Below are 16,934 nucleotides of genomic sequence, written 5' to 3'. Positions count from 1 at the left end.
TCCCTCCCAAGTCTGTCCCAGAGGCCAGGCTCATGGGCAAGCCATGTCGGCTCTCTGAGCCTCAGTTTCCCCTTCTATAACAGGGGGTATACAGATCAGGGGCCAGTACTTGGCCTCCAGGTGATTCAGTGCCCCCACTTTATTTCGTGCTGTGACTAAGCCTCACGCCCCTCCTCCTGCCCAGGGCACTGATGCACTTGCCACCAATAAAATTCCTGGAGGCCTTGGGAGGGTGTGGCTGGGAGGTGTGCTGGCTTAACCTGGAGTCTCAACTCCTTTGTCATCAAGGTCGTGACCAGAAGACGCAGGCTAGGCAGAGTCCCCAGGAGAGCCCTGGTCCTTGTCCCCTACAGAAGGACCCACCATTTGAAGAAATGAAATGAAGAAAAGAATGAAGAAAAAGCCCCCCAGCCTGGATTCTTGGAGCGCTGGTATTCTTCATCAAATACTCATGGTGCTAGTTTGAGGGTTTTAGGATGGGGGGAGCTGTAGGGGGAAGGAGAGGTCCATAGGAGGAGGGGGCTCTGGGAGGGCCCCTCTCCTCACCCCTCAGCGGCTCGTCACCGTCCATCCAGGTCTGGGAAGACGGTGGGGTAGATGTGAAGGCCCAGAGGCACCAACCCACCCAGGGCCACTGCTTCCTCCCCCACCCCTGCTCCCCTCTTCCCTGGAGTGGCACCCCATCTCCTGGTGGCCCAGTCCTCTGGCTCCACTGCTCACCTGTCACCGTCCCGCTCACCTGGAGGACTCTGGGCCCCACCTGGCCAGCACCCCCTCATTAATCCTTACCTGCAACTATGATGTCTGGAATTCCTCCCTGCCGAGACAGCCTGAGGCCCCTGGAGAACCACCCCCCACCCCCCCACTCCCCACCCACACACCCACACATAGAGCCATCCCAGTTTGGACGCTCTGAACCATTTCCGGAAAGAATTGGATTAAACTCTGCCCCCTGCCGGTCACCCTGGGAACTTCGTTTCTGTCTGCACACCATCTTAGAGCCTGGAAGTCGGCCCTACATGGCCCTGGGGCCGGGCCCAGCTCGGGAAAAACTGGGAGGGGTGGTGGTCTCGACCACATCCCAGGCTTAGCTCCAGAGAGGAGGAAAGAGTGACAGGCCATGTAGGGAGGGGTCCAGGCTGTAGCCTGGGGTTTGAGTAGAATGGGGGAGAAGAGAGGAGGTGCGTAGGAGCCTGGGTCTTGGGCAGGTGGGGCCCAGACGGCGTCTGGCGGGGCTTCCTGGAGGAGGAGGCGGGAGTGCAGGGGCAAAGAGTGGATGGAGCAGAGGAGCGGGCCCTCCTTGCGACCCTCTCTTCCTGGGAACTCTCTGGCCCCTTTCCAGTCGCCCTGCGGACCAGCATAGCAGAGGGACGAGACCCCGGCCGAGAGGTGGGCTGGACAATGAGCCCGCGGCCGCTGGACGGATGTCGGCCGCTGGAAGCGCAGGCCGGGCTGTCGGGGAACCCCTGCCGCTCCTGCACCGCCGCTCGCCTTGGGCGGACTTTGCCCTCGGTCCCTGGGGCGGTGCTGGCCACGCCCCTGGGGAGGAGCCGGGCCGGGGGCGGGGCGGCGGGCTGGCTCCTCAGCAGTCCGCGGCTGTGGCGGCGGCGGCGGCGGCGGCGACGGCGACGACGGCGACATGGAGAGCGGGGCCTACGGCGCGGCCAAGGCGGGCGGCTCTTTCGACCTGCGGCGCTTTCTGACGCAGCCGCAGGTGGTGGTGCGCGCCGTGTGCTTGGTGAGCCGGGGTGTGGGGCCTCGGGGACCCGACTTCGTCGCCAGGCCGGGGGGGAGGGGGGCCGCCGCGAGCCTGAGAGCGCGACAGGTGGCGGCGGCCGAGGCCCGGGGGTGGGAGCGGCGCGCGTGGGGCGGGCGAGCGGGGCCCGGGACCCTCCAGCCCCTCACCCCCCGGGCCCCGCCGCCCCCCGAACCCGGGTCCCGCCACCCCCCACCTCCCAGCCCGGGCGCGGAATGGCCGGGCGGCACCGCGGGGAGCAGGCCCGTCGCCTTGCTGTCAGTGGGAGGAGTTTGAGGCGGCTCCAGGACAGGTGGCCGGCACGCCGCGACTCCCAGCCTGGGGGAATTCATCAGGAAGGGACTTTCCGAAGCCACGTGGGGTGCGTGGGGTTGGGGAGCAGCCTGGCGCCCTGAAATAGAGTCTCTCTTCCACTCAAGAGCAGCCCATGGGTCTGCTTCCCCATCCAAGATCAGGTGAACCCAGGATGTTCTCCTCCATGTGAGCTGGATGAGCGCTCCAGTACCAGGTTACTGGGGGTGGGGCGTTGGTGGGAGGTCCTATGCTCTTGGACAACCAGAGCCCAAAGCTGGACAAGGTGTTAGCCAGCCCGCAGGCAGAGGGCTGGGCATGCGGCGCCCACACCACACCTGCCCCTGCCTGGGACTGGAGCCCTACGAGTTGCCCTGGTGGCACCCTCACCCCCGCTCTGCCTGACTGTGGGGTCTGACCCCAGGAGCAGATGCCCACGTTTCGGGATGGCAGTGCCAGGAGTCAGGCTGGCACACTGCTCCCAGCATCCGGAGTTCCGGCTTCATCTCCAGCTGGGGGTGGGGCTTGTGACTGCCAGCTCCAGAGCCTATTGAGAGGGCCTTGTGCAGGCAGGCAGGGCAGGCTGGGGAGAGGCCTGGGCCCGTCCCAGAGGGAGCCAGGCGTCCAGACTGTCCCGGGTCTGCTGACATAAGGCAGGGATGAGCGGTGGCCTTTCGGTTTGGGGCAGAGACAGGTGACGTGAGGCTTTTTGCAAGGGCCTGGAGACCCCCCCAGAGTTCTGGCTGGTACACCCCCTCGACCCCCACCCCAGTACATCCAGGGGTCTGAGTGCAGAGCTATGTTCACAGGCCTGCTGGGCAGACCAGCCTGAGGTGCCCTGTGTGGGTAGGACCCACTATGAGCGGGAGGCTAGCCGGGGTTCCCTGGGAGGGCAGGGGCCAGGATGCCAAAGAGGCCAGAATTCCTTGTAGGAAAAAAGCTGGCCAAACTGGGGAGCCCAGCAGGGAAGAGTTGGAGGGGGCTCCAGGAGGTGGGGGTCTGGGGACACTATTTCAGCTCAGAGGCATGGCTCTTCTGAGGTGGGAGAAGTCCTCCATCACTGGGTGTTTAGGCAGAGGCTGGGTGCTGTAGAGGTGACTCAGACAGGTGATGGGGGTGAGACTCCAAGCTTGGGTTTCTATGACTTTGTGACCCATCCTGTTTAAAACTCACTGAAAGTGGGAGTGGTTTAGGTTGGGCGATTGCCCTTAATCTTCAAGTACCTAACCACCAGTACCCATCCTCCAGGCAGACAGCTGGGCGGGCAGTCCCCTCCCAGGAGATCCCCCTCCACTCCCCACCATCCCCAGTCCAGGAATCCCCGGTCATGCCCCTCGTGACTTGTGACTGGTGTCTGGAGATAGCCCAGGAGAAGGGAGAGGGAGGGACTTGCTCCCCAAGTTCAGGAGGGGCTGGGACACCGACCTCCAGCAGGGGGAACAGCAAGAGCAGAGGCCAGCGTCCAACGCCCATCAGGGTCCCACTCTGTGTGCCACCTGGGGGGTATGTCCCACGAGGGTAGCAGTCACTCAGCCCTTCCCCTGCCTCCCCCTCAGGTCTTCGCCTTGATTGTGTTCTCATGCATCTTCGGTGAGGGCTACAGCAACACCCACAGCTCCAAACAGCAGTACTGCGTGTTCAACCTCAACGAGGACGCGTGCCGCTTCGGCAGCGCCATCGGGGTGCTGGCCTTCCTGGCCTCGGCCTTCTTCCTCGTGGTCGACGTCTATTTCCCCCAGATCAGCAACGCCACTGACCGCAAGTACCTGGTCATCAGCGACCTGCTCTTCTCAGGTATCTGCCGGCTGCACCTCCATTTGATCTTGGGGTGAACAGGAGCGGCAGTGGTCCCAAGAGCTCTAGGGTGCCGTGACTGCAGGGCTTGGGAGGGGTGGGAGCAGCCCCAGGTCCCCAGACCTCCCCAGCAGACAGGCTGGCATGCAAGGATTTCTCACCGTCTGCTGAAACTCGCCGGAGCCGAGTGGGACTTGGAGCAAGGACTCCCAGGATGGCATCCTGTCCCCACCCTGGCTTCTGCATGAGTGCCCTTTACACCCCCGGAGGCTTCTCCCTCCCAGGAGGTGCCTGCCCTCCTGCCTCCTCCGTGGAGCTAACCCTGCCCTCCTGGCCTTCTCCCCAGCTCTCTGGACCTTCCTGTGGTTTGTTGGCTTCTGCTTTCTTGCCAATCAATGGGCAGCCACGGAGCCGAAATATGTTCTGGTGGGAGCCGACTCAGCCCGGGCGGCCATCACCTTCAGCTTCTTTTCTGTCTTCTCCTGGGTAAGTGGACCAGGACGGGCCAGGGTCTTGGTGTCTTTGGTGAAGGGTGGTGGAGGGCTGAGGAACCCAAACCTCGGGGCTCTCTGCAGGGCGTGCTGGCCTCCTTGGCCTACCAGCGCTACAAGGCCGGAGTGGACGACTTCATCCAGAACTACGTGGACCCCACTCTGGACCCCAGCACGGCCTACGCCTCCTACCCAGGCGCGCCTGCGGACAGCTACCAACAGCCGCCCTTCACCCAGAACGCCGAGACCACAGAGGGCTACCAGCCGCCCCCCGTGTACTGAGCTGCAGCCGGGGATGGTAAGGGGAGGAGGGAGGGCGCCTGGGGGGCCTCCCCTCTTCCCGGACTCCTCCCCCGAGGCTGGTCTCCCAGAGCTGCCGGCCCCTCTCGATCCACCTGGCGCCTGTCCGAGCTGACGCACCGCCTGGAGAGAGAGCCCCTGCCTCCTCGTCCAGGCTGCTGGCCTCAGAGCCTCGGCCTGTGCCCCACGGGGCTTCACCCACCACTCCTCGAGGGCATTTTTTAGGGAAGGGTTTTTGGTTAGACAGGTTTTGTCATTGCTTTTAATGATCCCCAGCCCCGCCTGGAGTAGCTCCAAGGGTCCGACGTGCTGGTTTGACAAGTGCCTTAGCTTCTCCCCAGCCTGAAGGAGCCGGGCCACGTGCAGGCCTCGGTGGCCGCCGCCATCTGGGGGTCTCTGCCAAAGATGAGGCTGTGGGGCCTTCCCCCTGCTCTGCTGCTGGCGCTGGGCTGGGGCTCCTTTCCTCCTCACTCAGGTTCGTTCTGCCCCCAGCCCCCTGCCCCCTGCCTGCTCTGCGAGCGGCAGCCCGTGCTCACTGCTGAAGTGTCTGCTTGCTTGGATCTGGGCTCACGACTCTGTGCCAGTGCCTCTGGGTCACCTTCCTGACAGCCTAGGGGCAGGGCTGGTGCTGCCCCCCCCCCCCCGCCACCCCGCAAGCAGCACTGTCTCTGCTCCCACCCCTTGGGTGCAGGAAGAGGCTTTGCCTGATGACAACACCCAGCTTTATGTAAATACCCCACCACTGTTAGCTGGGAGGTATGGGGCACACCCACAGCCCACAGGCTGCTCTGAATGTATTGCAGAGCCTTGGGGGAAGATGCACAGCACCCTTGGATTCTGTTAGACTAATTTTGGAGATGGAATAAATGTTTTTCTCATTCGTAATCTCCATTGTCATGGGTGGGGCCTCTGTCTAGGGGTAGGAGGAAGAGAAATTCCACCCTGAGGTACACCCTCTGGCCGCGGTCTTAGGAACCTGTATTTTGAACAGAGTTGTGGCAGTCTGGCTCTCCAGCGTGCCTAGCAGCTCCCTGTCACACACCCCCACCGACCCAGGGTCTCATTGCTCACGCTGCCCTCCATCAGCATCTTAAAATAGCAACTGTGCTCAGCCTGTAAACAACATGGCTTTTCTGGGCCGCCTTGCCAGGGTCCCGGCGTGCCCCTGGAGGGGCAGGGGCCCTCTGCTTCCCGTAGACAGGGCTCAGCACCTCTGCAGCCTGTCCGGGACACACAGGGGGCCGGCCTGAGCGCCCAGCCCGCCCCAGGGAACAAGCCCGGCTCAGGCAGGAGGCCAGGGCCCCCAAGGCAACTCGGGGCTTCCCCTTTTGAGCCCAGACAGGGAGCTGTCAAAAGTGGGCCCCAACAGTTTCAAAATCCTGAGTAAAAACTAATAGGGTTTGGGAATTACTGTCTCACCACTGTACTGCACCTCTGTAACCTGGGACCAACCGCGAGCAAAGGGGAGGGAGAAGCTGGGGCGAGGGTGGGGAACCCGGACCCCATCTGCATGGGGCACACCTACAGCCCAGGCTCACCCCACCCACACCCGACCTGGAGCACTCTTGCCTCCATGTAAGCTGCCCACAGTGTATTTTCTGAGGCACAGCAGAGCTGGTCTTCTTGGCTCCTGAACTGTCAAGTGTCTGTTTCACAAACAAAACCTGACCTCACAGCCCCATCTGGCAGCACAGACCAAAGCTTCATCTTTCCAACCTGGGTCCCAGGCTCCTTCATCCACCCATCTTGACCTGAAACCTGCCCAGACAGAAGAGCAGGCAAACATTCCTCTCAGGACACGCTTCACGATCATTTCTCAGTTAAAAAGCGTTGTGGCTAAGAGATCAGTAGTACTAGAAAATGATTTGAAAAGAAATCCCCACACCTAAATCAGGTCAGAGCTGTCTACAGTGAGACCAGGGGAATCCCAGACAGTTAAAGAGAAATACGCTTTCATCAACCAGTAAATTTTAATATTAGTTATTAATTTCACACACTAAAAGAGAAAAATCACAGCCCCTGCCTTGAAAGACAAGCCCCTGGGATCTGAGCCCCAGCAGGGTGAGTGTCACCCACATGGAAGAAGCTGTAATTCTGGAGAGAATGATCGCCAGAGCAGGAAGGGCTTTCGGCCCAAAGGGAAGTAAGAGAGAACAAGTCCAGCCATCCTCAGAGGGGCCAGGGGCCCGTCCCAGGCAGGGGGACTAAAGTCTTTGCACGAGAGGAGGCTCGGTGCTGAGCCAGAGGTGCTGATGCTCTGACTTACCAGTGAGAACAGAAACTCAACAGCAAAAGCCACAAAGGGGGAAGCAGGCAGGAGCGCCGATGTCACAGGAGCTTGCGCCTCCGGCCTCACTCCTTGGAGAGGGAGGGACTCAGGTCAGCAGTGGCCAGACCCCGCGCCGGCCTGGGGTGGATTGTGAGTAGCCTGGGAGGGGAACTGAGAGAAGCCGGCGGGCAGGCAAGGAGGGAAGTGTGATGTGCAGACCACCGGCCCGTGGCCCTTGGCCAGGGAAAGGGCGCTGGTGAAACTTCACCGCCCCACGCCCGCTTCCTCCTCCGAGAAGGCCGGGCAGCACGCAGGGGCAGGTGTCCGCCAGGGGGCAGCAGCAGGCACGGGAGCAGGTGGCCGGTCCGCGCCCGTCCTGGGTGTGGGGCCTGTGCCTCAGTTGGCCGAGCTGCACTGCAGGATCTGGTGAGGAGCAAATAGCTTCCTGGCTCCCGGGGCCTCCCCAGGCTTTCCCAGCACCGGGCAGTTCTCTTTGTTCTCTTTGCTGTCCAGCCCGGCAGGCTGACCCGAGGCCTTCTTGAAGTAGCAGAGGCGGCACACGGAGTGGTACTTGTCTGCTCCTCCGATCACCTCGACCTGGCCGTGGGACATGAAGCGCCTGGACTGAGCGGGGACACAGCACCACCCCCTCCCCTCCACCCCTCGGAGAAGGCAGGAGGGGCCACCTCTTTCTCCACGCCCAGCCTCTTGGTGTAGGCGGCCTCTCGGAAGCACTCCATGCACACCGCCGTCAGCTTCACCACACTCTCAGCCAGGGGCACCAGGTTCAGGATGGTCCCGAACGCCTGTATTCCCATGGAGAGACTGGTGTGCGCTTACCTCACCGGGTGGGCTTTTCCTTGAAACCCTCTGATTCGCAGCCCTGAAGCCAGGAAACTAGGCCCTGACCTTGCTTTCCCCCAGAGCACCAGCCCCTGCAGCAGGCGGCCTAGTCTGGGGCGAACCAGGGAGCTGGGTCTGGCTCGCCTGAGTGCCTGGGCTCTGGCACGGTCTGGTCATCCAGGGCGCGGTGAGCTGTCCGTCTGTGCACAGCCCAGGCCGCTTCCTCCCTCCTGGGTCCCATCCCGAGACCTGGACCAGACGCCTTACCTTCCTCTGGAAGGTCCCATCCAGTGCAGCCACAATGACGGTCTTCCCGGCATTGGCCATGGTCTCGCTGAACTCCACGATGTCGGGGAACTGGAAAGGGTGAGAGGAGGAGTGAGCTTCGGCCCTGGGCAGCAGCCTCCAGGAGCCATGAACACGTGGCCGGACCCAACAGCTCTGGCCACCCGGATCGGCGTGGAGCGCGAGAATAGGGTGGCCCCAGCCCCCCCACCCGGCACACAGCCTGCACGTCCGCAGCAGCCCCAGTCGCTCCACCATCCTGCCAGCTTTCCATGGCAGAACCAGGCCATGGCCTGAGAACCAGCAGAGAACCACTCCAGGCCAAGCGCCCGGAACTGTCACCAGGAGAGGCAGTCTGCTACCGCAGTGGTCAAAAGCCCAGACCAGAGGCTGCCTTGGGCTTGAACCATGGTCTTGGTTGGACCCATTAGCTGTGACCTTGGCAATGACTTCACGTTTCTGAGCCCAAGAAAAGGCAAGGAAGGCCCTTGGTGGTGTTTCAGGATTAAGGACCCTCGAATAATTTATGACATATGCTATTTGGCTGAGAGGCAGGCTCTGTGTGTTTGCCTTTTTTTAAAAACATAATGTGCCGTGTGACGCCTTGAGAAGGGGTGAGGGTTCCACTGGCCACTTACAGAGCAGGATGGCACAGCACACCCTTCTAAATACAGGGCCTGCAGAAAGGTCACTTACTTGGTAAATCAAATTTCAAGTGGCCCAGGGTGAGGCTGCTACTTCAATTCTTTGGTGGACTTTCACTGGTCAATCATCTATCTAGATTGGTCTTTGGGTTGGGTGAAGTGGGGAGTTCTCGTGTTTGGGCAAAGGGTCTCTCTCCAAGCCGCTCGTGGAGGTACAAAGTTACCAAGACCTGAGGGCTCAGCAAGACGAGGACCAGGAGAGGGGTTAGAAAACCTGGATCAGTTCCAGCGGGATTCACCGGAGCCAGATCTGACGGCCTCTGCAGGGCTGCCGAGCCTGAGCTACGGAAACAGCACCTCCACCCAGAGGCTCCAGCCTGGCTCCAGGTGAGGCCCCTCTTCTTCTCTAGAGGACTCATCACAGGTCACAGAAATGCAGCCCCCAGCCTGCAAGGAGCTGTCAGCCAGTGCCCTCCACCCCTACCCCCATTGTCACAAACAAGATGGTTTCCAGATATTGCCAGATATCCCCCGGGTAGGGGCTGCGGGCAAAACCGCCCTGGGATGAGCACCCCCTGCATCTCACTCTCCCTGTCAAGCCCTCATCAGGTGTGGGTCCTTCCACACCAGGGTTTGGGGACCTCTCGGGGTCCTTGGCCTTGTCCGCTGCAGCGATGCCCACCATCAGAGACTTCAGTTCTTCCACTTAAACTTTGTCCCCTGTTCACATGCCACCCCGCCCCCACCCAAACACTGAACCCTGGGCCCCCAGCTGGGGTTCCTGAATGATCAAAGGTAAGGTCAGAGCTGCCCGCAACATCCCAGAATGCCCACTGGTAACCAACCACATTACTGACGTTTGTTTTTATTGCCATTAAATTTTTTAGGTTATGTTATGGGTTGAATTGTGTCCCTTCCCACCCCCCAAATCCATATGTAGAAACCCTCACCCCCAATACCTCAGAACCTTATTTGGAGAGAGGATCTTTGCAGAGGTATCCAGTTATAAAGTAGGTCAGTAGGGTCACACTCCAGTATGACTGGTGTCCTTGTAAAAAGGGGAAATTTGGACACACAGAGGGACAGACACAGGGAGCAGATGGCCACCTGCACGCCAAGGGGACAGGACGGAACAGAGTCTCCCTCGCGGCCTCAGGGGAACCCACCCTGCCCACACCTTGATCCTGGGCTCCCAGCCTCCAGAGCTGTGGGAAGTAAATGTCTGTGGTTTAAACCACCCAGTCTGTGGTACATGTCACAGCGGCCATAGACTCTAATACAGGTTACGTTCAAAGCGGAACTTAAGAGGACTTAATAAACGTAGGGTTTTCTTGGTAGACAAAAATGATTGCCACACGGGATCCAGGTAGAAAAGTAACAGGAGGGGTTTCTTGATGGTGACAAGTCTACCCATTTGGTTCACCTGCCGATCCAGCACCTGGGCTGACCTGCCGTGAGCCACTTCCTGAACAAGGTTTGATGAGGGGAGAGGACCGAACGGGGAGATCAGGAAGCCAAGAAGTAGTTTCACCCTCGTCCTTATCTTGCCGAGAGGTGGCGCCCTCGTGATGCACGAGGGAAGCACCCCGGCCCTGCTCCGGTGGAGGCCTGGCTTCCTGGCAGCCAGGCTGGTGTTGAAGGCGCAAAGGCCACAGAGGACAGGAACAAAGGATGTGACAGTGAAACATTCAACCGCTCCACCATGAATGGTAAAGACTAAATGAGATGCACAGACCAAATCCAGAGGCAAATAAACAGGGAAGAAATATTTACAGCATGTGACAAACTGGCACCGATTACGTCATGTCCCGTAGAGGAAAGATAAACCAAGAGAAGGAGGCAATTTACAAAAGGAGAAACAGGGAAAATGATGTCAGCCGCCAGAGTAACAAAAGAGAAAGGCAGTTGGAACAGGATGTGTGTATGCAGCCGCCACCACCCTGCCCTCGCCGCGCCGGGGATTTCCGCAAAGACCCAGATGCCTCTGCCCAGCCCCCACCCCCCCACCCCGCCCAGCAGAGGAGACACCCTGGGCGGCTTCCAGGCTCTCCAGGGGTTAACGCCAAAGTCTTTCCCGCTCACCTGGCCAAAGCCCCTGGCCTCCTGGCTGCTCCTGAGACACGCCCAGAAGCACACTCCTGCCTGGGAACCTTCACCCCGCTTTCCTTGTGGCCCCTTTCTGACCGTCCCCATAAAGCATCATCCCCACCTTAGCTCTACCCCCTCACGGTGCCTTTCTCCCCTGGTTGCCACCACCTTTTACATATTCCTCTCCCCCAACTAGAATGTAAGTGCAAGGGCGAGACCCTGGCTGTATCCCCAACACCTAGAGCATTGCTGCCACACGGCGCAAGCTCAGAAAACACTTAATGAATGAGATCGGTCCCTTGACCCACAGTGATTCTACTTAGTAGATAAACCCCGATACACCAGACGATAGCCAGGATGTCCGCACACAACGGCCATCACAGCCTGTAAGTGCCACACCCAAGGGGCCAGCTCATGTAAGACATGGTACATTCATAAGGATAGGTATTTGCTGATGAGGAAAAAATGGTCACAACACGTGATATGAGCCTGATCTATAAATACGAAGTTCCGGCAAGGCCATTCTGTGACTGTGATAGTCAAGACAAAACCAGACCCCTCCTAGGGAATTCCCTGGTGGTCCCAGTGGTCTCCGCGCTCTCACTGCTGAGGGCCCGGGTTCAATCCCTGGTCAGGGAACTAAGGTCCCGCAGGCCGTGTGGACCCCTCCAGAAGCATGTCTGAGTACGGACAGAACGTGAACATCGCCTAGGCTACAGTGTACCAAATGTCCCCTCTCCTGGTTAAAGGAGTCACTGCTGCTGCTTCGGCCTCCTTCTGGTCCGCCCTCCCTACAGTTGAGGTTTAAGATGCTGGTCAGAATCATCTCCCTTCCCAGGACACCGAATCAAGAGCCAAACAGCCCCCATCCTAATAACCAAGCCCTCTCTAATTAAGCCCCTCACCTACACCGTCCAGTTCCCATGGCGGGTGTCTCCCTGCAACAACAATCCCAACTTGTTCAGTCCTGGTGGTCTCTGGACATAAGATGTTGGCAGTAAATTATGGACTTCCTTCTTATGTGCAGTCCTAACTTTTCCTAGATTACCCCTCTTATTACTGTGATAAAACAGAGATAAGACCAGGGACTTCCCTGGTGGTCCAGTGGTTAAGACTCCATGCTCCCAGTGAAGGGGGCCCAGGTTCAATCCCTGGTCAGGGAACTGGATCCCACATGCTGCAACTAAAGATCCCGCACGCTGCAACGAGGATCCCATGTGCTGCAACTAAGACCCAGCATAGTCAAAAAAAAAAAAAAAAAAGAAACAGAGGTAAGACCAGCACTCGGGGTGACACTGTGAGGCTGGCATGCCCAGGATCCAGCTGCCCACCTACCACCGCACCCTCAGCTTATAGCGTGGGGTCTTCAGATGTACCCCTCTCCAAGGGAAGGATGAAGGGAGGGAGAGGCAGTCCTTTTGTCATGTCCCATGTTGAGAAGCAACCGAGGCAGCCACCCTTGGGCCCCAGAACTTCTTGCAGAGCAAGACCCACAGGGGTGAGGGCAGAACAGAAGATTGGTGATGTTTCTGCAGTAGGTTTAATAAACACTTGTTATGGGAACTCGAGTTTGACTTGCTGGCCAGGGAGGAAGTAGCCATAGAAACAGGGAACAGAACTGTGGGGCAGGGACTTCCCTGGTGGCGCAGTGGTTAAGAATCCGCCTGCCAATGCAGGGGACACAGGTTCGATCCCCGGTCCGGGAAGATCCCTCACGCTGCAGAGCAGCTAAGCCCATGCTCCACAACTACTGAGCCTGCGCTCTAGAGCCCATGCTCCGCAACAAGAGAAGCCACCGCAATGAGAGGCCCACGCACCACAATGAAGGGTAGCCCCTGCTCTCCACAACTAGAGAAAGCCCGCGCAACAACAAAGACCTAAAACAGCCAAAAAATAAATAAATTAAATCAAAAAAAAGAAGTGGACTTCCCTGGTGGTGCAGTGGTTAAGAATCCGCCTGCCAGTGCAGGGGACACGGGTTCGAGCCCTGGTCTGGGAAGATCCCACATGCCACGGAGCAACTAAGCCTGTGCGCCACAACTACTGAGCCTGCGCTCTAGAGCCCACAAGCCACAACTACTGAGCCTGCGAGCCACAACTACTGAGGCCCGTGCACCTAGAGCCCGTGCTCTGCAACAAGAGAAGCCACAGCAATGAGAAGCCCGCGCACCGCAACGAAGAGTAGCCCCCGCTCGCCGCAACTAGAGAAAGTCCGTGCACAGCAATGAAGACCCAATGCAGCCAAAAATAAATTAATTAATTAATTAAAAAAAAAAAAGAAGAAGCAGCAATGAGCTAAACAGAACCAAACCCTCCCTATACACCAGTGTTGAGAAATCAAATTTTTTGTTTACTGTAAAAAAATTTTTTTAATATATATAGTTTATTTATTTATTTATTTCTGTTTGGCCGCGTTGGGTCTTCGTTGCTGCGCGCGGGCTTTCTCTAGTTGCAGTGAGTGAGGGCTACTCTTTGTTGCGGTGCACCGGCTTCTCATTGCGGTGGCTTCTCTTGTTGCGGAGCACGAGCTCTAGGCGCACGGGCCTCAGTAGTTGTGGCACATGGGCTTAGTTGCTCCATGGCATGTGGGATCTTCCTGGATCAGGGCTTGAACCCGTTCCCCCTGAATTGGCAGGAGGATTCTTAACCACTGTGCTACCAGGGAAGTCCTGTAAATTTTTTTTTTTTAAGGTACAATAAATTCCATATAACAGTAACACGGAAAGCAGTAAAGGGAATTCAAAGGGTATTCAGACACTAGTTAAAGCAAGTTAACTTAACAATGTTTACCTTATAAAAATATCAGAAATTGAACCAATAACCTCCAAATTAGCAGAGGAAAAAGGGGGACAGTTGAGTTCACAGGAAGAGTGCTATCAGGACAAGTCAACTTACAAACTGCCCTTCGTCGATGCCTATAACAGCCACGCCCAGGGCCTCCTGGGCCACGTCCCGGAGCACGCAGGCTGGCAGGGCCTCCATGGTGTTCCTGGGGACAGAAAGCCAGAGCGTGAGCAAGGCAAGGGAGCCCGAGGAGACCAGGAACCAGAATGAGGGGCCAGGGAACCGGTCTCATGACCACCCCCTACCTGCAAAGCAGGCTGAGATGTCTGCCCAGAGCTTTGAGAAGTTAGCACCTGTGGGAAGGCATCTGGGGAGAAGAGTAAAGGCCTTTGTTTGGAAAACCAGTTATTCAACAAGAGCTATTTCACTTCACGCTTTGGACTGGAAATTAGCAGTGCCCAATGTAAAGCTCAACCCAGATGCAAAGCTCTTCTCTGCTTAGTGTGTGTGTGTGTGTGTGCGCACGCGCGTGTGTGTGTGTGTGTGTGGGGTGGGGTGCAGACAGGGTTACTTCATCAGGTACAGTGCCTGGGGCCCATGATGCTTTGGGGACGAATGAAACATTTTAATTTCTTTTAAAAATCAGCATAAATGTAACTCAGTCTGGATTATCTTTGTCTTTATATCAATACAGTCATAAAGTATAATTTTTTATTTTTTTCTTTATAGAGGAAGGGGCCCATGAAGGCAGAAAGTCCCCAGGGCCCATGAAAGTCCTACCATGGCCCCGGGCAGACCATTAGCACCAGAATCTAAGACTAGGAGCCCCGTGCCCCAGCAGAGATAAGCCACGAACACCAACGAGCAGTGCAGTGACCTAGAATTCCTTCCGTTTGACTCCTCTGGCTAATTAAAGGATTTCTCAGAGATCATAGAGCTATTAACGGGCAGAGTCAGGATTCAAACCGCATTCATACTGCTGCCTCATGTGTCCTGAGGGGAGATTCCTACCCAGCAGAGTCTGAAAGTGAAAGGCCATGTGTGGGAGTGTTCCAGTGCTGGGGGCTCAGGTAGATGATGAATCTGGAAGACGAGAAAAGTATCTCAGGCTCCAAAACATCAGGCCCTAAATGCTGTACGGAATGGCAAGAGTGGTACTAAATTTAACCTCCCAACCTCAGGCTGCAGACTGAAATGTCCACAGGACACAGGCAGATCAACATAAAAGGGGGATGCACAAAGGCCACAGAGACAGGGAGTCGGCGAGGACAAGCCAACTAAAAACTTAAATAAAATTCAGCCTGCAGGCCAACAAAACCAGTCTGCAACCTCCACATAGGCCAAGAGCAGGGTTTCTCAACCTTGGCCAGACATTACTGACATTTGGGGCTGGATCATTCTTTGTTATGGGGCTGTCTGTGCATTGTAGGATGTTTAGCGGCATCCCTGCCCTTTACCCACTAGTTGCCATCATGCCCTTACCTCCTCCTGTTGTGAAAACTAAAAAACATCTCCAGACATTGCAAATAGACTGTAGCGGGCAAAATCACGTCCCGTTAGGAACCACTGGGCTAGAGCCCCAAGAAAGGCCAAGTTCTAGGGTACCTTGCCAAGCAACCTGGAAAGTTTGCAGATTTGAAGGGTTCGCTGCCCGGCATCAGCATTATTAACCATCCTCTCTAACGAGTTCTGACAGTATGTTCTGTGACTCGTCACTGGGCTTCTCACAAAAGGTGTGAGGACAGGACAGAAGGGGCAGGGACTGACCGGTCATGCGTGGAGAAGTTGCTGCTGTAACGCGTGTCTTTGGCATATTTGATCACCAGGCACTTGTACTGGGCAATCTGGAAGCGACGGACCCGTCTCATCAGCTCAGTACTGCAAGGTAAGGCCCATGCGTAAGTGTGGGCGAGGAAGACCCCATCAGCACAAGTCGGGCTCCCTACCGCCTTCTAGGGGTATACAGCCTGAGCCCCACCAATGGATGGGAAGGCTGCAGGGCAGAGCATGGGGAGGACCAGTGAGGACAGAAAGGGCCCACACAGAGAGTTCAGTCTAGACCCAGGAGGGAGGAGCATGTCTGGGGCTGGTAGTCATTCTCTATGGGGAGGGTGGCAAAGAAGGGCCCTCAGGTGATTCAGGGAAGGGCTGGAGGAGTGATTTTGTCGGGGGCAAAGCAAAGACCACATGCACAGGAGAGGGGTTCAGATTCCATTCCAAAGTAATCTCACCCCACAGTTCTTCACATAGCCTGAACTAACTTCACAGAACCTTTTGGTGCAACAAGGGAAGCGCTTTGTCTCTGAGTCCAAGAGCCCACCCTGAGCCCACCCTGAGCCTCACCATCGTGGGCAAGGGATTTGGGCTGGAGTGATCCCCCAGCGCCGTATAGGAAGGGGGGCCAGGGGAGTTACTGGGGGCTCACTGGGATTGGTTCTATCACTTCAGGGAAGCAAAGGCGCCAGCGCTTGACTCTTCAGTGTGGAGAGTGACTACGCTCCTGGGCCATCTAAGGAAACAGTCACGCTGGACGGAAGCCACACATACTGCAGGGCGCACAGGGCCTGGCCACCGTAGACGCACCCTTCAGAGAGGGCTTTAGTGAGGGACTAAACGGTGAGCAGCTGTGACCAGCTCCCGGAAGGAGCGGTGGTTGAATGATCCCAAGGGGAAGAGGTTTCGACCCGGACGGGAAGGGGAGGAGCGCCTCCTCCGGGAGGATCCCACGGAGGAGAGGCATCCTGGGCGCGAACGCTGGGGGTCGGGCAGTGGGGGTTGCTCTAGAGGCGGAGCTCTGAGAGGGGCGGCAGCCTCGGGGTCGGGGGGCGTCAGGGGAGGAGGACGGGGTCCCGGGGATTGGAGGAGAAGCAGGGAAGTGGAGGAGGAGGTCCCGGCCCACCCCCGTCCCGCGAGGCCATTACCTTTTTCCTGAGAACATGGGTCCGAGAATCACCTAGGAGAGGAGAGGTCACTGGGCTCCGGTGCGCACAGACACCCGGGCCCCGATCACGACTCCGACCCCGACCCCGCCCCCGACCCCGCCCCGCGGCCCGCACCTGGATCTGCCCCCGGGTCTTGCTGGGGGAGCCGGGCAGCACGGTGGGCAGGTTGATGCAGCTCATGGTGCCTTCAGGGAGATCACAAATCGAGGAACCTCCGCCGCCGCCGCCGCCGCCGCCCTGCAGGCTCGCGCCGGTTCCCGCGCCGTGCTTCTTCATCCCCGGCGCGCGGGCCAATCGGGAGCCGGCGCCGCCTGCCCGGAGCCAATCAGCGTGCGGCTGTGGGACCGGCGGGAGATTTGACCTCAGCCCGCCCCCTCGTGGGAGGGACCGGGAACGCGCGCACCAGGTTCAGCTCACCAGGGCGGTGGGCGCGGCTCCCAGGGGCGG

At 58.2% G+C, this 16,934-nt stretch overlaps 2 protein-coding genes across 5 annotated transcripts; one reads left to right on the top strand and one right to left on the bottom strand.

Moving 5' to 3' along the window:
• The first annotated feature begins 1,561 nt into the window (after window positions 1-1,561).
• Window positions 1,562-8,571, top strand: SYNGR2 (synaptogyrin 2). Of its 3 annotated transcripts, none has more exons than XM_061175443.1 (5): window positions 1,562-1,738; window positions 3,604-3,841; window positions 4,188-4,327; window positions 4,417-4,630; window positions 7,415-8,571. In XM_061175443.1, the coding sequence occupies exons 1-4, from the start codon at window positions 1,640-1,642 to the stop codon at window positions 4,612-4,614; spliced, it is 675 nt and encodes a 224-aa protein (XP_061031426.1). In that variant the 5' UTR covers window positions 1,562-1,639; the 3' UTR covers window positions 4,615-4,630; window positions 7,415-8,571. The 3 variants fall into 3 exon arrangements, with proteins under 3 accessions (XP_061031426.1, XP_061031425.1, XP_061031424.1); XM_061175442.1 differs by lacking the exon at window positions 7,415-8,571 and adding an exon at window positions 4,909-5,517 and having other exon boundaries at window positions 1,563-1,738; XM_061175441.1 differs by lacking the exon at window positions 7,415-8,571 and having other exon boundaries at window positions 1,563-1,738; window positions 4,417-5,517.
• TK1 (thymidine kinase 1) lies at window positions 6,628-16,743 on the bottom strand. 2 transcript variants are annotated; one of them, XM_061175439.1, is made up of 8 exons: window positions 16,602-16,743; window positions 16,467-16,498; window positions 15,313-15,423; window positions 14,557-14,628; window positions 13,657-13,750; window positions 8,012-8,101; window positions 7,588-7,707; window positions 6,628-7,498 (listed from the first exon to the last, which is right to left on the bottom strand). In XM_061175439.1, the coding sequence occupies exons 1-8, from the start codon at window positions 16,665-16,667 to the stop codon at window positions 7,298-7,300; spliced, it is 786 nt and encodes a 261-aa protein (XP_061031422.1). In that variant the 5' UTR covers window positions 16,668-16,743; the 3' UTR covers window positions 6,628-7,297. The 2 variants fall into 2 exon arrangements, with proteins under 2 accessions (XP_061031422.1, XP_061031423.1); XM_061175440.1 differs by lacking the exon at window positions 14,557-14,628.
• Between the last annotated feature and the right edge of the window lie 191 nt (window positions 16,744-16,934).

The sequence above is a fragment of the Eubalaena glacialis genome, chromosome 19, assembly GCF_028564815.1.
Source record: "Eubalaena glacialis isolate mEubGla1 chromosome 19, mEubGla1.1.hap2.+ XY, whole genome shotgun sequence".
Lineage (NCBI taxonomy): Eukaryota > Metazoa > Chordata > Mammalia > Artiodactyla > Balaenidae > Eubalaena > Eubalaena glacialis.
Note: the sequence above shows the minus strand (reverse complement) of the source record. Positions and strands in the feature narration are given on the sequence as shown.

Coding starts and splice junctions, on each gene's coding strand:
- TK1 (XM_061175439.1), bottom strand. CDS start 16,667: ATGAGCTGCATCAACCTGCCCACCGTGCTGCCCGGCTCCCCCAGCAAG. Junction 16,499..16,601: donor AGACCCGGGGGCAGATCCAG/GTGCGGGCCGCG, acceptor CTCCTCTCCTAG/GTGATTCTCGGACCCATGTT. Junction 8,102..13,656: donor GCATCGACGAAGGGCAGTTT/GTAAGTTGACTT, acceptor CACCCTTTCCAG/TTCCCCGACATCGTGGAGTT.
- SYNGR2 (XM_061175443.1), top strand. CDS start 1,640: ATGGAGAGCGGGGCCTACGGCGCGGCCAAGGCGGGCGGCTCTTTCGAC. Junction 1,739..3,603: donor TGGTGCGCGCCGTGTGCTTG/GTGAGCCGGGGT, acceptor CCTCCCCCTCAG/GTCTTCGCCTTGATTGTGTT. Junction 4,328..4,416: donor TCTTTTCTGTCTTCTCCTGG/GTAAGTGGACCA, acceptor GGCTCTCTGCAG/GGCGTGCTGGCCTCCTTGGC.